This window comes from Uranotaenia lowii, chromosome 3, assembly GCF_029784155.1.
Source record: "Uranotaenia lowii strain MFRU-FL chromosome 3, ASM2978415v1, whole genome shotgun sequence".
NCBI classification, from domain to species: Eukaryota; Metazoa; Arthropoda; class Insecta; order Diptera; family Culicidae; genus Uranotaenia; species Uranotaenia lowii.
In genome coordinates this window covers 292,627,502-292,648,747 of record NC_073693.1, presented here as the reverse complement: position 1 = coordinate 292,648,747, position 21,246 = coordinate 292,627,502, and the positions used below count along the sequence as shown (strand labels likewise).

At 32.5% G+C, this 21,246-nt stretch overlaps 1 protein-coding gene across 1 annotated transcript in view; it reads left to right on the top strand.

Moving 5' to 3' along the window:
* Positions 1-21,246, top strand: part of LOC129756201 (uncharacterized) — a 199,720-nt gene that overhangs the window by 167,567 nt on the left and 10,907 nt on the right. Inside the window, exons 8-9 of the mRNA XM_055753005.1 lie at positions 2,056-2,162; positions 2,833-2,986. Of these exons, the coding sequence (XP_055608980.1) occupies positions 2,056-2,162; positions 2,833-2,986 (261 nt within the window). The remainder of the gene's footprint in view (positions 1-2,055; positions 2,163-2,832; positions 2,987-21,246) is intronic.

Here is a 21,246-nt window from a genome sequence, read left to right as displayed (position 1 = left end):
CAGCCGCTGCAAAAACCGATGAAAAAAAACCAGGCAAAATTTTATTTACTAATTTTTTTTTTTCAAGAAACGGAGAGGGGAATCAGATTTGAAATAAAGTACAAACAGTATTTCGGTAGAGAATTTTGAAAAAGACGAATACGCCAAATGTAAACAAATAGAGTTTTCAATTGGGTGAAAAAAACGTATGGAAATAAACATTTTGATAGAACTAAGTTATTTTAATGATATTTGGTATTCAAGAAATGGGCAAAACAAAATAATATTTTTGCCTTTGCCTTTGGGAGCTTATGAAACTTTTAGCGCCTTTTTCTCAAACCAGTGACGTTGGCTTATTCGCCGTATTTCTAATTCGATACCAATTTCACTTTCATTATTTTATTGTTTTATTTTTATTTTCAGTTTTCACTTTATTTGACATAACTTTTTTCAAACATTGAACTTGTAGATTTTCTTCCGATACCTGAATTGTACCGGAAAATAGTAAATTGAATATTTACCGCTAGCTTCCGGTTGTTTTTTCATCGTAGGCCAACAGAAAGCAGCCAAGCTTCATTTTGTCGGGACTTGACAACCTTCCGCTCTTATAATTTCTTTAGGCCTTCTATATGGATTGTATTCTAAAAGCCCAAAAACATTTAGCCAGAATGATTTTTCCTCAGAATGACAAACACCCGAAATATAACCCCAGAATGGACCATTTCCCGGTTTTTTTTCCCCCGAATGGACCATTTCCCAGAATTCTTTCTCCCCAGAATGTAGCATTTCTTACAATGCCACAAAACCTTGATATTTTCCTGAAATTTTATATACCCCTCTAGTTTAATCTTCTTTACTTTTCACTTACAATTGTTTGAAAAATTCCAACTAAAACCTGAAATGTTTATTTTTTGTGAACGGTTTGGGAATTTCGAATAAAAATATTAAATTTTCTGGCCAATCACCATTTTTAGGTGAAAAAATTCGTTCTGGGGAAAAAAAATTCTGCGGATTGATTCATTCTGGGGAAAAATAATTTAGGAAATTGTTTTTCTGATGATCTGAATTCTGGGGATTTCTCATTCTGGTCAAACGTTTTCGAGGAAATGGAGTACATCACTCTATGAGTGGGAGTGTAAAACCTTTATGAGCGAGAGTTAAAAAAAAAACGTTTTAGAACTAAATTTTTGTTAAACCATGACATCGGGGTTTTTAAATGCTCCAAACCCTCTAAAGTAGAGAACTTGAATAAATCTTGAATAAACCGAGAAAAATCCCTCTGTACCCCGAACTAACGCTTATTCAGGTTCGACTGTGTACAGATAAGATATTCGAATAATTATCTAAGCTGTTCCTAGAATAATTCAAAACATTAACAAATTTTTGAATTCAAACTGCGTCACTTCATACCCACTGTGCCAATGCCACATGCCGGGATGGTGTGTGAAATTTCTGGGAGGACTAAATTTGCGCGTATCGAAAGGTTTCCATCGATTTGGTTCATATGATATAAGGAAGAGAGAGGTTTGAAACCATACGGCCACAAGGAAAACAAAATCTAGGCATTCCAAAACCGAAAACGTATCGATGTGAAAGGTGTAGCCACGTGTTCGGTTGAGTTATTTGGAGGATGCATTCTTGTTCCCTTTCACATATGTATGTAAGGTTGAATTGTATATTGAAATATCTAATCGCACAAGGGAGTCGAAACGTTGAGAGATGGCAACTTTCAATCGACCTTCGCCTTAAGCAACACAATTGAACTGAACAAATTACATGGTGTTGCGTTTCGATGATCGTTATCGATCGGAGTTGAATTAATTATTTTTCCATTGACTTTTGGTATCTGGTGATTAAGACAGTTAAACAAAGGTTGAATTGTTGTTTACCTAAGGTGAAACAAACACAGGATGTAAATTGTGTATCCGATTAGAATCTTCGATTTTTTTACCCGAAAATCCTAACAAAGCCTCTTGAGTTTGAACTCAGTTTTACAATGATGATCATCTGATATCAATACAATAATGACTCAAACTTACTACATTTCTTAATTTTTTATATTATTCCTTTTTTCAGCGGTGAATTTCATCTTGGCTACAGCAGGAGTGAACTTCAAGGAATTTCCTGGTATAACCTTTTACACTGGGAATCGACGAGAGAAGCCCAAAACAAACATCGACTGAGTAAGTATGAGACAGCCTGAAAACAGACCATTTATTTGTACCTCAGTATTTTAGAAATAAGTGAGCTTTCTTCAAAAAAAAAAAAACTCCAACCTTAAGATGCCTAATTGAAACATTTTTTTCCCATTACCAAACCAATCAACCACCCTCGGTGTAAAAAGTTTGAAATCCCCAATCGATCTTTCACTCATCTTTCTTTTCAAACTGCACGCCAAAACTGCCAGAAATCCATCGATCTTTCCTCGGCCCGTAATAATCTGAAACTTCCACAGCGGCATGTCATTCGGGGAATCAAACAAATAAACATCTGTGGAGAACACCTAATCAATAACTTTTTTCAACAGTTTCATTTTATTTTTGAGAATCCCAACGAAGCACGCCCGCAGATTCCGAGGTCCCAATTTTTTTCTCTTCTTCCCTCAATCATTTCATTCACACAACATTAATCAATGGAGAGGGACCCCAATCGATGTGCAAGAGAGCTTGTTTATCTATATTTGTTTCCTTTCCCCATGTTTCCAATTTTGTCATTCCATACCCATAAAAATCGATTACCACGTGCCAGTCCATTAGGCTAATTGAAATTTATCCCCGGTAATCAATCTTGCACGCATGCTTATTGGTGTTTTTCTTTGTTTTTTTCTCTTTTTTTTCAAATTTTGATAACCAGTTACTCAATCGGAGCAGGATCGATCCTGTATTTTGCTGGTCCGGATGCAGCGACGCCAAAACGACTTCATCTGGGTGCATGTGGTCCTGCAGGTGAGGGATGGGCAGGACTCGAACCAGCAGTCGGTGATCGTTTGCACTAATCAGGTGCTGAGGTGAGTTTAACTAAGATTTTTTTTTCACACAATTTTATTTTAGTAACAAGGATTACAATAACGAAAAAAAGAATTTTTTTTTCTTGTAAGAATCGCTGTCATCATCAAACATGAGTTTTGAAGCGTCTATGCCAAGCTCATTTGTTATATTTTCAATTTCTGATCTCTTTAAATTTTCATTAACTCAATATCTCAATTACTCAATTTATCAATTTCTCAATTTCTCAAATTGTAAATTTTTCAATTCCTCAATTCCTCAAATCCTCAATTTCTCAATTTCTCATTTTCTCAATTTCTCATTTTCTCAATTTCTCAATTTCATACTTTAATAATTTCTCAATTTTTCAATTTCTCAATTTCTCAATTTCTCAATTTCTCAATATCTCAACTTCTCAATTTCTCAATTTCTCAAATTCTCAATTTCTTAATTTCTCAATATCACAATTTCTCAATTTCTAAATTTCTCAACTTCTCAGTTAATCAATTTCTAAATTTATTGATTTCTCAATACCTCAATTTTTAAAATTCTCAATTTCTCAATTTTCTTATTTCTCCATTTCTCAATTTCTCGATTTCTCAATCTCTCAATTTCTCAATTTCTCAATTTCTCAATTTCTCAATTTCTCAATTTCTCAATTTCTCAATTTCTCAATCCCTCAATTTCTCAATTTCCCAATTTCTCAATTTCTCAAATTCTCAATTTCTTAATTTCTCAACTTCTCGATTTCTCAATTTCTCAATTTCTCAATTTCTCAATTTCTCAATTGCTCATTTTCTCAATTTCTCAATTTCTCAATTTCTCAATTTCTCAATTTCTCAATTTCTCAATTTATCAATTTCTTAATTTCACAATTTCTCAATTTCTCAATTTCTCAGTTTCTTAATTTCTCAGTATCTCAATTTCTCAAATTCTGCTTGATTTTTAAATTACTGGTTTTATCATTTTTTCTATAACTTAATTGAAATTTTATATTTTAGTTATAAGTAATCAATCAACAATTTTTGTAAAATTCTATGAATTATTTTTTTAAGAATCTTTTTTATAATGACGTCTTCTATTGAAAAAGTCAACAAAGGTGTAGTAGATCTAAATCGATTCCACATAAAAAAATAGAAAGTTCTATTTTTGTTCATAAGAAGGCACATAATATTGATCTAAAAATTGACGTTCTTCCAATATTCAAATTTTTAAGTGATTTTTACGAACTTGAGCTTTTTTTAATCTCAAAATTAGTCAAAATGTTTCAAAAACCCTAATATTTGGAAATTCTGGAGAATATTTTGAGTGTATTAAAATTAAAGCAATTATAATGATAATAAAGTGTTTTGAACACTGAATATTTAAAGCATTTCGTAAAAGTCAATTTATTTTCTGTTGTTTCCCATGCTTTTCCCCAAAGCCAAATCATTAAAACTTTTTTTTGACCAGATTTTATTTTAAGACACTAGTTTTTTTTAAACATTGTCAGATGTGATTCAAAATATAGAAAACCCGTTTTCTTGAAAATTAGGAGAGTGAAATATCGAGATTGTTCCCTTAATCAAATTAATTTTCTTTTTCGCTGAAAATTTCACAGAAGCTTAGTTTTATGATTACAAAAAACTTTCGTTATACGAAAAATTTAAAAGAAACTTTTTTAACCAATTTTCTATATAAACTTATTTCGATATCCTTTGATCCTATTTCAATCTACGAACCTATAGTTTTTCGAGTAAAAAATGTTAATTAAACGATGATTTTCGTATTTTGTAAGTCAAGAAGTAAAAAATATATCACATTCTGAGCTCATTGAGAAATGTCTCTTTAAATATGTCATTTAATAAATGTGACCTGTTGTCAAATTTTAGCAGAGAATTTTCAGAAATGTTTATATTTTCGTTTTATTCAAATCCTCTTCATATCTGCGAAAAGTTACCACAACGAAATTTTAATGATTAAGTTATACAACAAACTACTTATTATACGTTAGAAAAAGCAAATATTTGAGATAAATTTTCAATAAAAAAATTGCTATAAATTCAAAACAGATTTTTAAACCTTGACATTTTATTCATTGTTCTGGTCGAAAAATTTCATTCCAAAACTAAATTCGATTTGGTCATAAAATATTTGATTCAGAACTCTGGAACTTTGAAACTCAAATTCATTAATTAACTTTTGAATTTAAAGTTCTGATTCTAGATGCTTTACTATTTCAATATGAAACGAATTAAATTACATTTGAAACCATCGTTTCGAATTGGCAACAAAAGCCGTAGAATAAAGAAGATTTTTTTTTTAATTTTCTTTAAACGATATTTAGGCAAAGAGAAACAGCATTTTTCGTTCCTTAACTCAAAAAACTTAATATTTTGTTTATCACCCTCTAATTTTGGAGAAAACCCGTGTAGAAATTTTTAAATTGGTCAGTTTTGGTTACAATGGATCATTTTTAGCAAATGAATAACTAAAAAACCTACATGAAAACTGAAAGCTTATTTTTATTAAATAACTATTCTTCATTCAATCAAGGATTCAGATTTGTAGAGATAATATTGTGTCAGAGAAACAATGTTTAAAAAAAATTAATTTTATAATTTTTAAAAATTTAAATAGATTAGTTTATAACTTTTTCTGACATCATTTATTCCTCCAAAGTTGTTCGAGTCAATATGCTCAAATACAGCCAGAAGTTATGAATATTTCAAAATCAAAATTGTTTTTTCAGACATTTTTCTTTCAAAACCAGTTTCTGATAACCTGGTTTTACATATTGACATAATTTTGAAATATTTAGTAATTGAAATTAATTACCTACACAATGAATCAAAATCGATTTAGAGTTACGGCCAGGAGAACACCAACAAGATTTTAATTTATTCAACAACTTGGTTGAAAACTGCAAGATTATTTGACTTATCGTTATAAAAATATCCAGATTTGAAATAAATTAACGATAAAAAACTTCAAAAAAAATTTTCATCAGAAGCCAAAATCACTCGCGGTCTTCTGAAAAGTTGATTATTCAGTCAAAGAAAAATCAAAATATTTGTGATATTCAACACATTTTCCTAAAAAGTGCTTAAAATCATTTAATGAATAGATCAATACTGAAATACCTTTTTCAAAAGTTATGTCAAAAAAAACAGATAATAGAAAAAAAAAATACAAATGGCGGCTCACATGTTTTCAAAATTATCTCTTATATTCTTTGCGCCTCGAAAAAAATTAATTTTGTTGCCTTGTGTAAGAAAAAAATCGTAATATAAAGCATCAGTTACTAATACACAAGCCAAAAAAAAACCAAATTTTGCTAAGGTACAAAAACGGTGTGAGCTGATTTTGACTGATTCGGGAGCGCTGAATCCAAATATTCATTTGATTTCATTATCTCAGCTCTCGTTTCAGAGATTCAAGGCTAAAATTTGGAAATAAATGAAAACTCATTTATTAAATTTTTGCACTTTTTTGAAAAAATTTTCTACAAAGATATGGAAAATAGAGGTTTTTAATTAAATCAGATCAATGGTTAACTTTTTCGACGACTACGAGAAATTATGAATTCTGAGAAAAAACTACAGAAGTTTTCGTTTTGTATTTTCCAGGTTCTACGAAAAACTAAGAATTTTAAAACCGAAATAATGTCCTGCAGTCTTCAACAAAGACGTTAACAATTAATATTTTTTATATCACAAACTTTGAAATGCCCATTCGTGGTGTCAGGAATAGTTTTTTTTTTAACGAACACACATATAGGATCTCAGTGAAACTTCATGTTTCTTTGAAGGGATATAAATTTTATCTAAGACTAAAGCGTACATCTTTCAAGGATATATTGGCTAACATCCTATTAATGCTAAACACCATCAACCCACAGAAAGAGTACTATGTATGCCGTGACCGAGACTCGATCTCATGACCTCTGGCTTAGAAGATTTGAACGCAATCCTCTAGGCCGGTAAAATAAGAAATGGGATTCTAAAATTCTAGAGTCTAGTGAGTTTGATTGGTTTTTATTATGAAAAAAATGCTATAGAGATGCCTTCTGCCAAAATCGGAATTGTTGACCAATTTTTACCTATGATTTTTTTTACCAACAGTGCAAGAATAAAAAAAAACAAATTTATTTGTACTATATGATTATTCATTTTTAAGTCCTTTTACTTAAACCTAAAAAGCAAGCTTTATTTTTATAATGAAACCTTAGTTAACAAAATATGAAAATCGCTTTCATCGATGTTAAATGTTAAATGAGTTTTTTTAGGAGAGCCTATAATTAAAAAAAACCTTATTTGATGCTCGAATCAAACAAGCCCAATCTTCCAAACTCTTTTGCAAAATCAAGGATTTTAACCTTTGATGAAAATAAAACAAATTTTCAAAAAAAAAAAAGATAAAAAATTATCAGATCTAACTTCTGTGATGTTTTTAAATCTATGATTTTGAATTTATGAGTTTAAGATTTTAGCTTTTAAAAATACTGCAATATTAACACATCAAGGATCGTGATGAAATCTAAGCCGAGCCGAGATACACCTTAATTCGGCATTCTAAACCTCAAAACTCGCAAGACCCAATTTTATTAATTTAGTATCTTTAAGTTACCGAGAGTTGGGTTTTCAATTTTTTAAGAAATGAGTTTCATTTCTTATAACATTTGAGTTATACTTCGAAATATAGCACATTCAAGACAAGCAAAAAATGAGAAATTTCGTTTTTTTTGTCCGCAATGTGTTATGAATAGAAAGTATTTTGTGCATATTTCTTAGGTGAATATCAGGTAGGTACATGTTTCTTTAACAGCAAATATTTTTCATAAAGAATCAATTTCATTGAGGAAATCCTGTATCTATATGATATTTTTAAATAATTTTTTTTGTTTTTTTTTTTTGCATAAAACAAAACTTTGAAAATGATTTAAAATACTATACTATATTTGTGATTTTCAGCTGAATTTAGTATACACACTAGACTGAGTCGATTTGAGGTCATTTTCGAATTTCTCAAACCCTGGGGTCTTAAAAGCTTCGTTTTGTATGATGTATGATGTAATCTTCCATCCTGTGTAGCATGGCTCAGTTCGTTTGCAGCGAACTATCTCGCATCATAACTTGATCCAAATCTCATGTTTACTAACTCTAAACTGCCTTTGAGCGGACTGTTCCAAGGGAGTGAAGGTACTAGTAGAGTAACTAGTACGGTCCAGTTAGGGTAAGAATGGTTTGTCTCTGCCGAAAGAGCAATCTATTGCCAGTAATCAGGAAGTTTAGCCATTATGATGTGGAATGTTCCATAGGATGTGTAGACGAACCCGCCCTCTCTCGGCGATGTGATGCGAAGGTAACTGCCCAGTGCACTCTACCTTCCCACATCGTTTCGATCGGGTGTCCGGATGGCCCTTCCACTCCCCGTCATTTAATTATGAAAATATGAAAATATGGATATAGAAATGAATATTTATAACAAACCTGTTTTTGTTCTGTAAAAAATATGGGTTAGAACTTATTGAATGTGTAAGGTAAGGACATTTAAAGTTAAGAATAGCAAATCGTAATGTTTAATACTAAAAGGGCAAGGATAAATCATTCAAGCTTCATTCTCCACTAGATTTTTTTGTTTTTCCAATGTTTACTTTCGTCATCCGAAGACCTACCATCCGAGATTTCACTTTCTACACTTCTATAAAGTTCCTCAGCTTTTTTTTTCACCTTTTCTCTATCATTCACAATATCCTGCCATTCTTGTTCATATTCAAATTCCAACTTTTGAAAATCCGCCTCAAGCATTTTCGTCCATGTCAAACTTGGTCTTCCTTCTTTATTTTTATTTGCCCTCATATTATAAGCTAATTTCAAAGGATGTCCTGGTTCCCTTCTCTCAATATGACCATAATAACAAATTCTTCCTACTCTTACTCTTCGGTTTATCGTTTTCCCATCTAATAGCTTCATAGCATTGAATTTAAGTCCCGTCGGCTTCACGCAGTTCAAGAAAATCTGCTGAAGGATAAATTTCTCGTAGTTGGCCAGCGAAATCCTACTTTTCTTTACAAGAACTGACACTTTTGTTCCATATAAAAGAGATGGGGCAATGACAGTCTTATAGATAAGTTTACCCAACTCCCACTTAGGTTTAAATTTCTCACAAAACTCTATAACTAGTTTTGATACCTGCAAAGCATTTCTGCACCTATCTCTATTAGACATCTTCCTATTTAATGTGGCAGTTAATCAAACACCCAAATATTTCAGTTTGGAACTGACCTTAAATTTTTTCCCATTTAAAATTATCTCTGCTGGAAGTTTGGAATTATCTGGCTATCTTATCAAAACTTGGCTTTTTTTATTATTTATGTCTAGTCCAACTCTGGCTAGCTCTTCCTCAATAACTTTCGTTGCTATTTCAAGATCTGTCTTATTCATCGTAATCAAGAGCAAATCATCGGCAAAGGCAAGAAGCAAGGGTAACTCCAGTACCTCTAATCCCATAAGTTTTAGTTGCGGGATCTTTTGTTGTACTTTTTGCAGCACATCCTGCATTATAAGGTTGAACAGCTGTGGTGATAATGGGCACCCCTGTTTGATACCTTTTCCTCTTTTCACTTCCTCAGATAGCTGATTCTCCCATCTAATTCGTGTCATTTCATTTCTAATGGCTGCTAAAACTCTGTCAATCAATCGAGATGGCACATTTAAGTTGAGGAGAACGTTATCAAGACAGTGTAGATTGATATTATCGAAAGCTTTTCTTATATCTAAAGTCAAAACAAAAAGATCCTGACCTGCATTCCAACATTCCTCCATTACACGTCTGGCTACAAAAATATGATCCTCTGTAGAACGGTTATTTGTGAATGCTGCTTGGTGTAATCCTACTTCATTCGCAAAAGATCTAATTTTACCGTCTAACCATCTAGCATATATTTTATAAACATCATTACACAACGATATCCTTCTGAAGTCATCTGCTTCTCTTGCTCCAGCTTTTTTGGGAATCGGTACTTGAATTGATTTGTTCCATTCTTCAGGAAGTTCATTCGTGGTATAAGCATCCCTGATAATTTCTGTCAACAATTTTATAGTATCCTCGTTCGCATACTTTATAAACTCCGTGTGTACGTTGTCTGCTCCAGGTGATTTACCATTGCAACAATTTTTAATAATGGTATTTATTTCTTCAAAAGTAGGAGGATTCGGAAGAGGAGTATAATCATGAACTTTACAGAGTTCAATTTCTGCCCCCTTGCATAATGCCAATATATTTTCCCAAGTTTTAGAACTAATATTAGCAATTTTTCGTTTTTTTTGTTTCACAAATTCTTTGAGATAATTATATGTTTTTCTAGTTCGAATTCCTGCATAAAAGTCATTTAGGTTTTTGAAGAATAGCGTTATTTCTTTCTCCTTATGTTTTTTGACTGTTTGATTGTATTCCAATTTCCTGTTCGACAATTTGTATTTGAAATTCTGCATGTCCGGATATTTCTTTGTGAGTTCTAGAGCTTTCTTAAGTCGTGAGAATGCCTTCTTTCTAATTGGGGTGAGAGGAATTTTAGCATCTGTACATGATTCATATGCTGCTTTTTTAATGCAATTTGCAAAATTATTATATCTTTCATTAATGTTATTTCCCGATATTATTGAACTTAACCCAATTTCCAATTTTTTGTGATATTTTTCTCTAATTTTCGGTACTTTCAACAATTCTAGATTAAGCTTTCTATTAAGTTTTCCTGTTATATTTCTTCGTATTCCTTCTCTTATAACTAATCCTATTGTGATAATCTTATGGTCCGTTTTTGTTGATGTCCAAAATCCTTTTATGTATCTAATATAATAGTCTGTAAATTTTGGTTTAAGAACATGGTCTATCTGGCTTTCTTTTCCTGCAGCTTTCCAAGTTGTCTCAGTTCGTTTACCTATTATTGATGAAATATTTTTAAGAGATGCGTTATGAAGAAACATTTTAAATAATTCACCGTTCTCATTACAATAATCATGTCCCAGCACTTTACCTATGATCTCTTCGTCTATTTTGTATAAGTCTTCCCTACCCAATTGTGCATTGAAATCTCCTACAATGATCAATTTTCTTCTGTCTTTTTTTGTCGTTTCGTATAAATTTGTCAGAAAGTTGTTTTGTTTTTTATTCGGCCCGTGAACATTAACCATATTCCTCTATATTCGCATTTAGTTTGGATTACTTGAATGTCTAATTGTCTCCTAACCGCTATAGCTAGTCCTCGTGATTTGTTGTCATTTTGTCTTGTTATAAACCAATTAAAATTAGCAGTACTTATTTCTTGTCCTAAAGCATTTACTTCCTGTAATAAAGCTATATCAATTTTGAATTGGTTCAATATTTCGTCGATTTCAGTACGTTTGTCTACACTTCTACACCCTTTAACATTCCAAGAAGCAATTTTGATTTCCTTTCTTCTCTTATCTTTTACCTTATCCCTGGAACCTGAGCTATTTTTCAATATGGTGTTCTGGCGATTATACTGTTTCTCCTCTTCCTCATTAGTAGTTAAGTGTGATGTACTCTGCATTTCAGAGGTATTCGGGTGTTCTGAAAAGCTAACAACACTGTTGTAATGGTTAAGAACACCCGCCCCACAGTAGAATATGCTCAGTACACCATTCCTCTCGAATGTTTCCCCCATCAGGATCTGTGAATGATTTTGACTTAATACTTGGATACCCAATTTGAAAAGTTCTGAACATGTAACTATCGCCTCATGCCCGAGCCAGAAACTATTTTCTCTAAACCTTGCTATTATTCTGTCAAAACTATTAAATTGATCCATATATTCGATGAGATATATTTCGAACCTTTCTCTGTGTAACTGTACATAAGAAGCTATTGTTTGTCTTATTTTATAAGTATTGTAATCAGAAGTAAGTGAACAATCTTGGAACTTTCCTAATTGGTCCAATATTGATCGTAGGAGGCAGTTTCCATCTGGTTCAATTTTTTTTATTTTAAATTTTTAATTACCACTTATTCCTAGGTTAAACTCATAAAACAGTTTTTCAGTTTGATAATATTCTAAAGCAAATGTGAAGCATTCCCCGTTCCAATTCTCCCGCTGATGAATTTCAATGTTCGTTACGCAATCATATATTATCTTACTGCCTTGCTGCTCAATATACACCATCAACGATAGTTTCTCAGTCTTAATTGACCTTCTGCCTACAACTATCTCTCCCTTCCCAAATATGAACAATACTATTTCAATATTTATTATTGTCTTGAATGCTTCGTTTTGTTCCAAAACTCATCCATGATATTTTGCAAAATTTTTAAGTAACGTTGACATGAGTAAATTTGAACTTTTAGGTTTGTATGGGAAAATTGAATATATTGTATTGAAAAATCAAGAAGAAATTTGTGAAACCAAGCCAGCCGATGATTTTTGTGCCAGTTTATAAATTTCCTCAAGAAAATTTTCTGCTGAACAACTTTGTCGAAGACTGAAACTTCGTATTTTTTGTGTAAATGCTGAGATATTTAGAGTGGCCCACGTTTCCCCACTCTTTCCTACTAATGGCCACTGATTGATTGTTTTAGCAGTTGTCTAGACCTACACCTAAGAAAAACATCAGAAATCTGGAAATGAACTTATTTATTCAAAAATTATAATTTTAGTAGCGTTAGAGCCCAGGCGTTTTCGATCTGAATAAAACAACTAATGACAGCTAGATCTAGAACTAACTACCATTATGTATTAATTTTGTTTAAAAAATGATCGTAAGTTAGGTAGAAGAGAAGAAACATAAAGGCCATCTAAAGGAGGAATTGGGAAAACTGACAACAAATATTTTTAATATTTGCACCGATATTTAGCCCATGTTTTCATGCAATTTTCGAAAAACAAATGTTCCAAAACGATATAGTTTTTCGTAGAATTGAAACACTGTGAAAAAAGATACGAAAATTAGACTGCCAATAAAAGTCCAACGCTTCTGAAACTTTTTAATTGAGCAATTGATCACCCCAATGGAACATTACTTTTGTACCATAAACATTCCCACGGAGTCGAACATTTTGAAAGTTCAAGTGTATACTAAGGGTGCTTAATCGCATGGCGCACGGCACCCTCCCAAATAAACGCACTTCAATCAATCAAGTGTATACCGGATAGGAAAAGTTTTAAATTTTTATAGAAGTTTGAGCATTTGAGCCCAGCTATAACCCCCCCCCCCTCCCCCCCCACCCCATTGGACTGCGCTTGAGCCAATCGGAATCTAATTAATTTTTGAAAAATCTTGGACTATCATCATATGTTTAAACAGTTTTGATATCAAGTTGTAATTCGCTAAAAAATAGTTCGAAGAAAAATATCAAAATTTCAATATTTCATCATTATTTTGGAAAAAAACTCTGAAGTAAGCTTAAAAATAAATGAGATTTTTTCTGAAAAAGTTTCTGATCAACGATCCCCAATGACTGCTCCGTAGAGCACATGTTACCCGGAGTCAAGTTTCACACAACTTCATCATTGAGCCATAATAATATTTACCAAATGTGGCGAACAAATGGCTACGGCAACGCAAAAGACGAAGACGACGACGCGCGCCGGCCGTTCCAAAAAGTGAGACCCGTTCTCACATAAATAATAATCCACATGGCCCGCACACCGACAGCTTTGCCGTTTAAGGGGTTTTCGTTTGGACCATCATACATATTTGTGCACCTTCTCCGAGTTCCACAGAAACCGCGCAGAGCAACGACGGTACTACACATGTTCCAGATTCGTACGGTGGCGCGATGGCGATTTTCCTTTCCCCGTGGAGCCTCGGAATACGATCCTGATCGATTTATATTTAATATCTTCGATTCTGAAATAATAATTATGCTTCGGAGCGGACTTTATGACATCAGGTGAATAATGTTTCTCTCTCTTGGAGCCTCGATTTCTGGGCCAAGTGGCTTACTGCAGGCTTGTGGGAACTCTCCGACAAGTCGGCCGGTTGAGACCGAAGCGTCTTTATTTGGAACCCAAAACGAGGTCCCAGTTGATTCGACCAATAATTCAAATTAGGGCAAAAAGTTCAATTACGATACGGACGAGATTGTGGCAAAAGTAGACACAGAATGGTAATGTTCACATAATTACCATCTCTCTGCAATTTGAATTGGACTGAATTGGAGTTGCAGTTCCGATTGTACTGCGTGGAATTTTACGGCCGAGGATGATGATGATGACCCGCACTTAAGACCCTTGCCATCAGATCAGGACCCGGGACAAGAAGTAACCGTCTGCTGGTCGCCAATTGAAACAAACAACAGTCATTGAAGGTACTTCTACGCCACCCCCGCTTCATCCGGACCCACCCTTAGGCCAAACCCAACAGCAAAGAAACGCATATTGTACCATCATCCGAAGAAGGGTCTTCCGACTGGCTGGGGCCTCTCCAGCGAGACAAAACACGTTCCTGGTCCCTCGGAAAGTGATTCAATTTAATGGAAATTGCTACACTTTGAATCCTACCAATCCCAAAACAACGCAAACAACGGATGGACGCCACGCAATGTCTCTCGGCCAGCCACAAGCCACAGCAGGACAGGGATTCCGCAAACAAGCTAAACGGAATTGTGGAATAACTTTGGCGCAAAAATTCCAACTAAATTACCCGGCACAGAACAATCAAATTTTATTTCATTTCAATAGTCATCTGGGGAAGGATTTTGTAGTTGGTCGTCGTTGTTGTTGTGTTGATTTTTTTATTCTTGCTGTGGATGTTAAATTTCGCCAACCATAGTGGCCCTAAAAGTTTCGCCTACAAGGGGTTCCATCCCGGAGGGCATCGGGAAAATGTCATAGGCGTAGAAGGTTATAAAATGGTCTCTGCATGATTTTGTACAAAAAACAAAAAAATAATTTTCTTGATATTTAAATCTGTCAAAAATCTTGTCATCGTGTGGTGTATTTCAAAACTTTAAAAATTCCTTATCCTGATCTAGACCCAAACTCTTATCCTTATACTGATCCTTATAACATAATTCCGATCTGGATCTTATCATTCCTATCTTGATCAAGATATTCGGGAACTCTGATTTCCTCACCTTGAACCTGATTCTGATCCTGATCTTCTGACCATGTTCATAATCTGGGGTGCCGTAAAACTCTGAAAATGGATTCATGTGTACGTTGGAAAAGATTAAAATGTCTCTTCTCCCTGTTAAAAAGTTGATAATAAATAGCACAAAAAAATAGCAAAAAATGGTATGATTAAGGTTGCCAAAAGTTTTTCAGCACGTATCCGGGCCGGACAAACCACGCAATTTTCATTGAAAACCTGGCAAAATCCTGGCATTTCATTTCTAAATTGACGACCAAAAATCCGGTCAATATCCGGACAAATTTTGTCAAAACCCAGAAATTACTCAACAAAAATCATGATAAAAAATTGAAAAAATATTTTTTTCTTCAAAATTCATGAAAACATTTTAAACCATCTGGAATGGTTATACCTTTTTGTTCCTCATACAAGACAGCTAGAAATAAATGTTTACTCTTAGTTTATCTTGCACTTACCATAGTTTTAGCTCAAAAACTTCGTAATCCTAGTGTCTGAACACCATTTAGCTGGGGTAGAACCTATGTATGCTGGTTATCCATCATGGGTGCACGGATTCACCGCAGTTCCTACCTAAGTATGTGCTTACATGCATTATTGAGATTAATTAGATCGACAAATCTCCAGTTCATTTTCAGTAACTTCATTTTTTGTGAAAGATTTTATGTGGTTTTATGATCTTCGTGTTCATGGTTTTTAAGCGCAATATACAACAATCTAAAAAAAAGTTAATTCTCGGCTGACAACAACGAATTATAAAACCATTATAACAGAAAAAGTGATTGTTGTACATGATATACTTATTTGCAAAGAACCAAGTAACAATTTGCATTGTTCATTGAAACACCAATAATAAAAAAAAACAAAAAAAAACAATATTTTCAATATTCCTTAGTAAAAAAAATCGATGGATGAAATACCTTCAAAATGCACTCATATAACTTTTGTTGATTTTTTTTGATTACAGGTTTATTTATTAAGGCAATTTACTTATAAGTTTCATTGTGCCGAGTGGATCACTATTTAATCCATGTTAGTAGAGGAAGGAGCCGTAATAGTTGCGGTGACTCAACTGTTAGCTTTGATTCTTATTTGGAAGAGGGAAGGGGAACGTTTAGGGTCCAATATCGAAAACGATTTTTCGATGGTACACATTCAGAAGAGTTAACGGAATTATAATTAGGACTAAAATGAAACTGCTATTTAACCATCATGCACCTTTTTCATTATCACATTCGTACTGAAAAAATTAATACTGTAAACATTAATACTGTTTAAATGATAAAAAGTAATTGAAGCACATTATGGAACTCATGTTACAAACTAGGGTACTACATTGTATAATGTTGAGAACATATAGCGCTCGTTGTATTTGAAAAATTAAAGATTCAAACTTTTACTCAAATACTTCAACTACTCAAAAGTCACAAATTTGTACTAAATGTGACCCTTACGAAATATATTATCTAACTTAATAATCTGAGAATACATTTGAAAAAAAAAAAATACTTAGGCAGAATCTGCGGTGAATCCGTGCACCCATGGTGGATAACCAACATACATATGTACATTAGACCGCTGCAAAAAATGACTTTTTGCTCCCATATGTTTTTTCGATGCCTTTTGGGTCCCCAAGCATCAGTGTAAAATTTGAGATGATTTGGTTGATTCCTGAGTTAGCGCAACGCGTTTCAATTTTGTATGAAAATTTGTATGCAAGAAGAAATTTTTGCACATTAAATCATCCAGAAAATTCAAATAAGCTTGTAATGAAGTCGTTTTTGGTTTTGACTATTCTTAAGCTTCATTTTTTGCTTACATGACAAGCAACTAAGAATTTCATGGAAAAAGTTATAACAATTTCAAAATAAAAAATTTGAATCCATTGAAAAGTATTCAAAAATAGCAGACTTTGCTTGCTAGAGCTGTTAATAATTTCATGAAATGTTATGGCAAAGGTTATATTAATCAATAAATTCTCTTGCAATGCAAAGCAGTTTTTTGAGATTTTTTATTTCCATCCTACTGTTACACAGCTTTCAAACAAGCAGTCAAAAACGATATAATTAAAATAATGAATTTTGAAAACAAAAATTTTACATAACATTGAATATCTTTTCTGGGGTACAATTTAGGTTTGTGCTTTGTTCGCAAGAAATGTACTGCAAGAATCAAGGAACATTTTTCATCCAAAGTTATATTTTTTCGAACTTTCAGAAAATCTCTGGCGATTTATGAATGAAAAATTTTGTTTTCCCATACAAATTTCCATACAAAATTAAAACTCGTTGCGCTAATTCAGGACTGGATGGATCGCTTAAAAAAAATTATTGCTATTTCGGGCAGCAAAAACAACCAAAAAAAGTTATGGGAGGTGTAAAAATTTGAGAATTTGAAGTTTCCATACAAAGCTTGCAGCGGTCTACTGTACATATGTGACCGTTTAAAAATACAATTTTTCAACTTTCATGCAGGATTTCTAACCAGGTTTCGTAATTAATGCCATTTTTTTATTTATGATAAAATGAATAATAATAAATTGTTGATGATCTAGTCAAAAAGATTTTTTACAGTTTTCCCATATTTTTACAGTCGGTAGCTATTTTTTCAGTTAGAGGTTAATGGATCAGCATTATTTTTAAAAATGTCTCGAAAACATGATAGTATAAAATAAAAATAATAATACCTTCTTTTATCGGAAAACATAAACACTGTTAAAACGATGAAACTTTCGAAAACACACTTTGTAGCCCATATACGCAACTAAAGGTGCTACCGTTGCATGGTGTTGCAAATTTGCAACAATTAATAAAATGCCATTATATCAGACAAAAATTAAAAAAATCTTCAAATTGTATTCAATTGTGTTAATTGCATTACTGAAAATGCGAAAATATTTTTTCCAGTCAAATTTTTTTTCCTCGGTGCGAATTGGACTAGGTCAAAATTCTGAAAAATGAGCCTTTTTTAACATTTCATATTTTTCAGATTGAAGTTGGTCTAGTTTGTACATATAAACTCGGAAAGTAATTTTTTTTATTGAACCGTATCTTGAAGTTAGAAATATGATTGCCATGAAGAAACAAGTTGACTATTTGAATTTCTGCATAATTAACAACAGCTTTAATTAATTGTTGTAAATTTGTTACTTTATGAAACGAAGGGTTAAATACGCATCATTTGCTTCTCTTTTTATTAAGCTTAAAAAAGTTTAAAAAATTTACTTACATAATTTAAAAAGCACCCGCTAATTGCATCGATGGAGAACCTAAAGTTCGTAACAAAAATATGCTCATACGCTAATGATCTTAGTTTTGTCATGTTCTTTCACGTGGAAAAGGAATTTTTGATGAAACATCAATAAGTTACACCAATGCAACCAATTTGCAAATCATAGCTTGTGGGGAGTCGTGGGCCACACATCTTGGACCACCTATATTTTTATGTTTTTATACACATTCAGAACTTAAAATACGTTTTCCCTATCTGTAAAGTTTTCTTATGCCAAATGACGAGTTATGATAAATATGTTTACCTCCTATATAAGGAATTTTGCCAAAACGTTCGCGAGCCAGGTTTTGGAATCTATTCGATCATACACAACTCTCTTTATTATTTCATCATCTGAAATTGCTTTAAAATAACGAAACAAATTTTGCAATTACTGTTTTGGGTCAACTCATAAACTTTGCAATTTATTAGGGCAATTTGGATTTAGTGGCCCACGATTTCCCACCATTTTTCAAAATCCAAAAAAATATTCCTTTTTTGAAAACAGTCAGAACTTAGGGAAAATAACTAATTAAAAATAAAAAAAAATGCCTCATGATACCTTAAAAATATAAAACAAACCATACAATTTTTTATTTTCATTTTATCTTTTATATCAAAGAAGTTATGAAACAAAGAAAAAAAGTGACCCATGATTCCCTACTCTCCCATACCATAATTATTAATTTTGAGATAATCCCAATAAGTTGATCTCAATCTATTTACATCTTGTGCAAAACTACAATTTTTTTTCAACACCTTTTCGATTGAAAAATAACTGCTCGAATTCGAAAAATATATGTGAAATCGGGCATTTCGACTACTTTGAAGCACGTTCCCTCGAAACTATCATTTATATCATCATATATCATCCTAAGGGCATCAGATAGAATATCTTTCAAGATTATCTAACTCAAGATCCCGTGTACAGAGAAAAAGGTAGGACCATCTCTTCATCATAATACTAATAATGATTCGGATCTTGATCGGGATTATTATTCTGATGCTTGATCATTTGATCTTGATGTCTGATATTGTCAATGATCAACATAATCCTGATCCTGATCATTTCATTTTAATCCTGGTTATGATATCTTAATCCTGATCTTGGTTTTCGTATCATTATCTTCTGATAACCTGAATTCTTTATGCTGATCCTGATCCTTATCATGATCCCGATATTCTGATAGTGACGTACCTACTAATTCTTATTTTGATCTCTTTATCCCTTTCTCTCAATCCTGATTTTAGTCTCCTGATCTCCTGCTCCTGATTCTAATCCTGAATCTCATTCTTATTCCTAAATCCGGATCTCCAGATCCACATCATGCTTCTGATGTATTCAACCTGATATCCTGATCCTGATGCTGGTGATAACCATGATCTTAATCGTGGCCTCCTGTTCTAATGACATTCTAATTTCCTTATACTGACCATAAACCTGGATTTATTTTTGTTTATTTATTTATTTATTGTTTACGGACTACGAAAACTCAACATCACACAGACTTATTTCCTCTTAATCTTCGCCTAAAACCATCTTTACTTATATTAAAGTCAAATTATGAATACACGTGGTTAAATAACTTTAATTTTGATTTCCTGATCCTTATCCTAATTCTGATTCTCAATCTGATTTTGATGCTGATCCAGATCCTGATTATGATTCAAATCCTTATGCTGATACAGATCCTGGATCTTGCTGGATCTACCTGGTTCTTATTTTGATCCCGATATCCTGCTACTGATCAAGATTTCTGGATTATCCGCATTTGCTTATAAAACTTGTTGAAGTAAACTCTTGTGTAGGTGCATCACATGTGCAGAATATCGATCGTCAAAGATGCTTGTCACAAATAACATAAATCATATTTGAACTAACGTTAAATAGTTTCAATCTGTATATATTAAAGTGATATTCAAGTGGATTATAATTCTCTTCAAAAAAACTTTTTTTTTGGCTATTAGTGGTTTTTTTATTCCTATAGAGATACATTTAAAGAACTTGATCTTTTTTTAATAATTTATTCAAATTACAGATAACTACCTGCTTCATGATTCACAAAGATTATTCGAAAAAAATCTATGAGGATTTCATTTCTATGATAGTTTGTTTATTCTCGAATCAAGTGTTCAACAAGCGCGATTTTCAATGTTTTGATTAGAGACGTTTTAAAAAACCGCGTTTGTGTGAAAAAATAAGTTTTTTAGTTTCGTTAAAATTTGATAATTGAATCATTTATTGAAACGCATTTTTATGATTAATTCGTATTGAAGAAATACTTCAATAGTATGTAAGTAAAACTTTCGGCGTTTTCGAAAAGCAAATCAATTTTCGTGACGTCACAATGCATTCTTTACCCGTGTGCAACTCACAACCTTTTGAACCGATTTTCATTCTGAAAATGCATTAAATCCCTATCAAAAAGTTTGAAGGAATAACCAATTTTCATCAATATGTAACGTTTAAAGAAATCATTTAGAATTTTCGTGACGATACAACGCTTATAAATAGACGCCTTTATCACCGATTCTAGAGCGTAACATGCAGTGACCATTTTTTATCTCATATCATGCTTAAAAGATAGTTTTTAACATCATGTTGAAATAATTTTTTTTTTAAATAGCTAGATTTTTGACAAAGTTTTGTTTCAAATAAATAACAATTGTTCAAATAATTTTTATTTCTTACTTATTTTTATTACATTCACAATTCTAAAAAATGTGACTGAAATTTTGTTGATGGAAATTGAAATCAAGAAATAACCTTCCTAAAGTGTGCAATTCAATTTTGAAGAAAGAAAAATAAAAATCGGTTCTCCAGTTCAGGTGTGCTTGGAATGGGTCACATACAGAAATTGCTATAGATTTAAAAAAAAATCTTTTTTCTTCCGGATTGTTTGAAAAGAGCTGATGTTTAACAA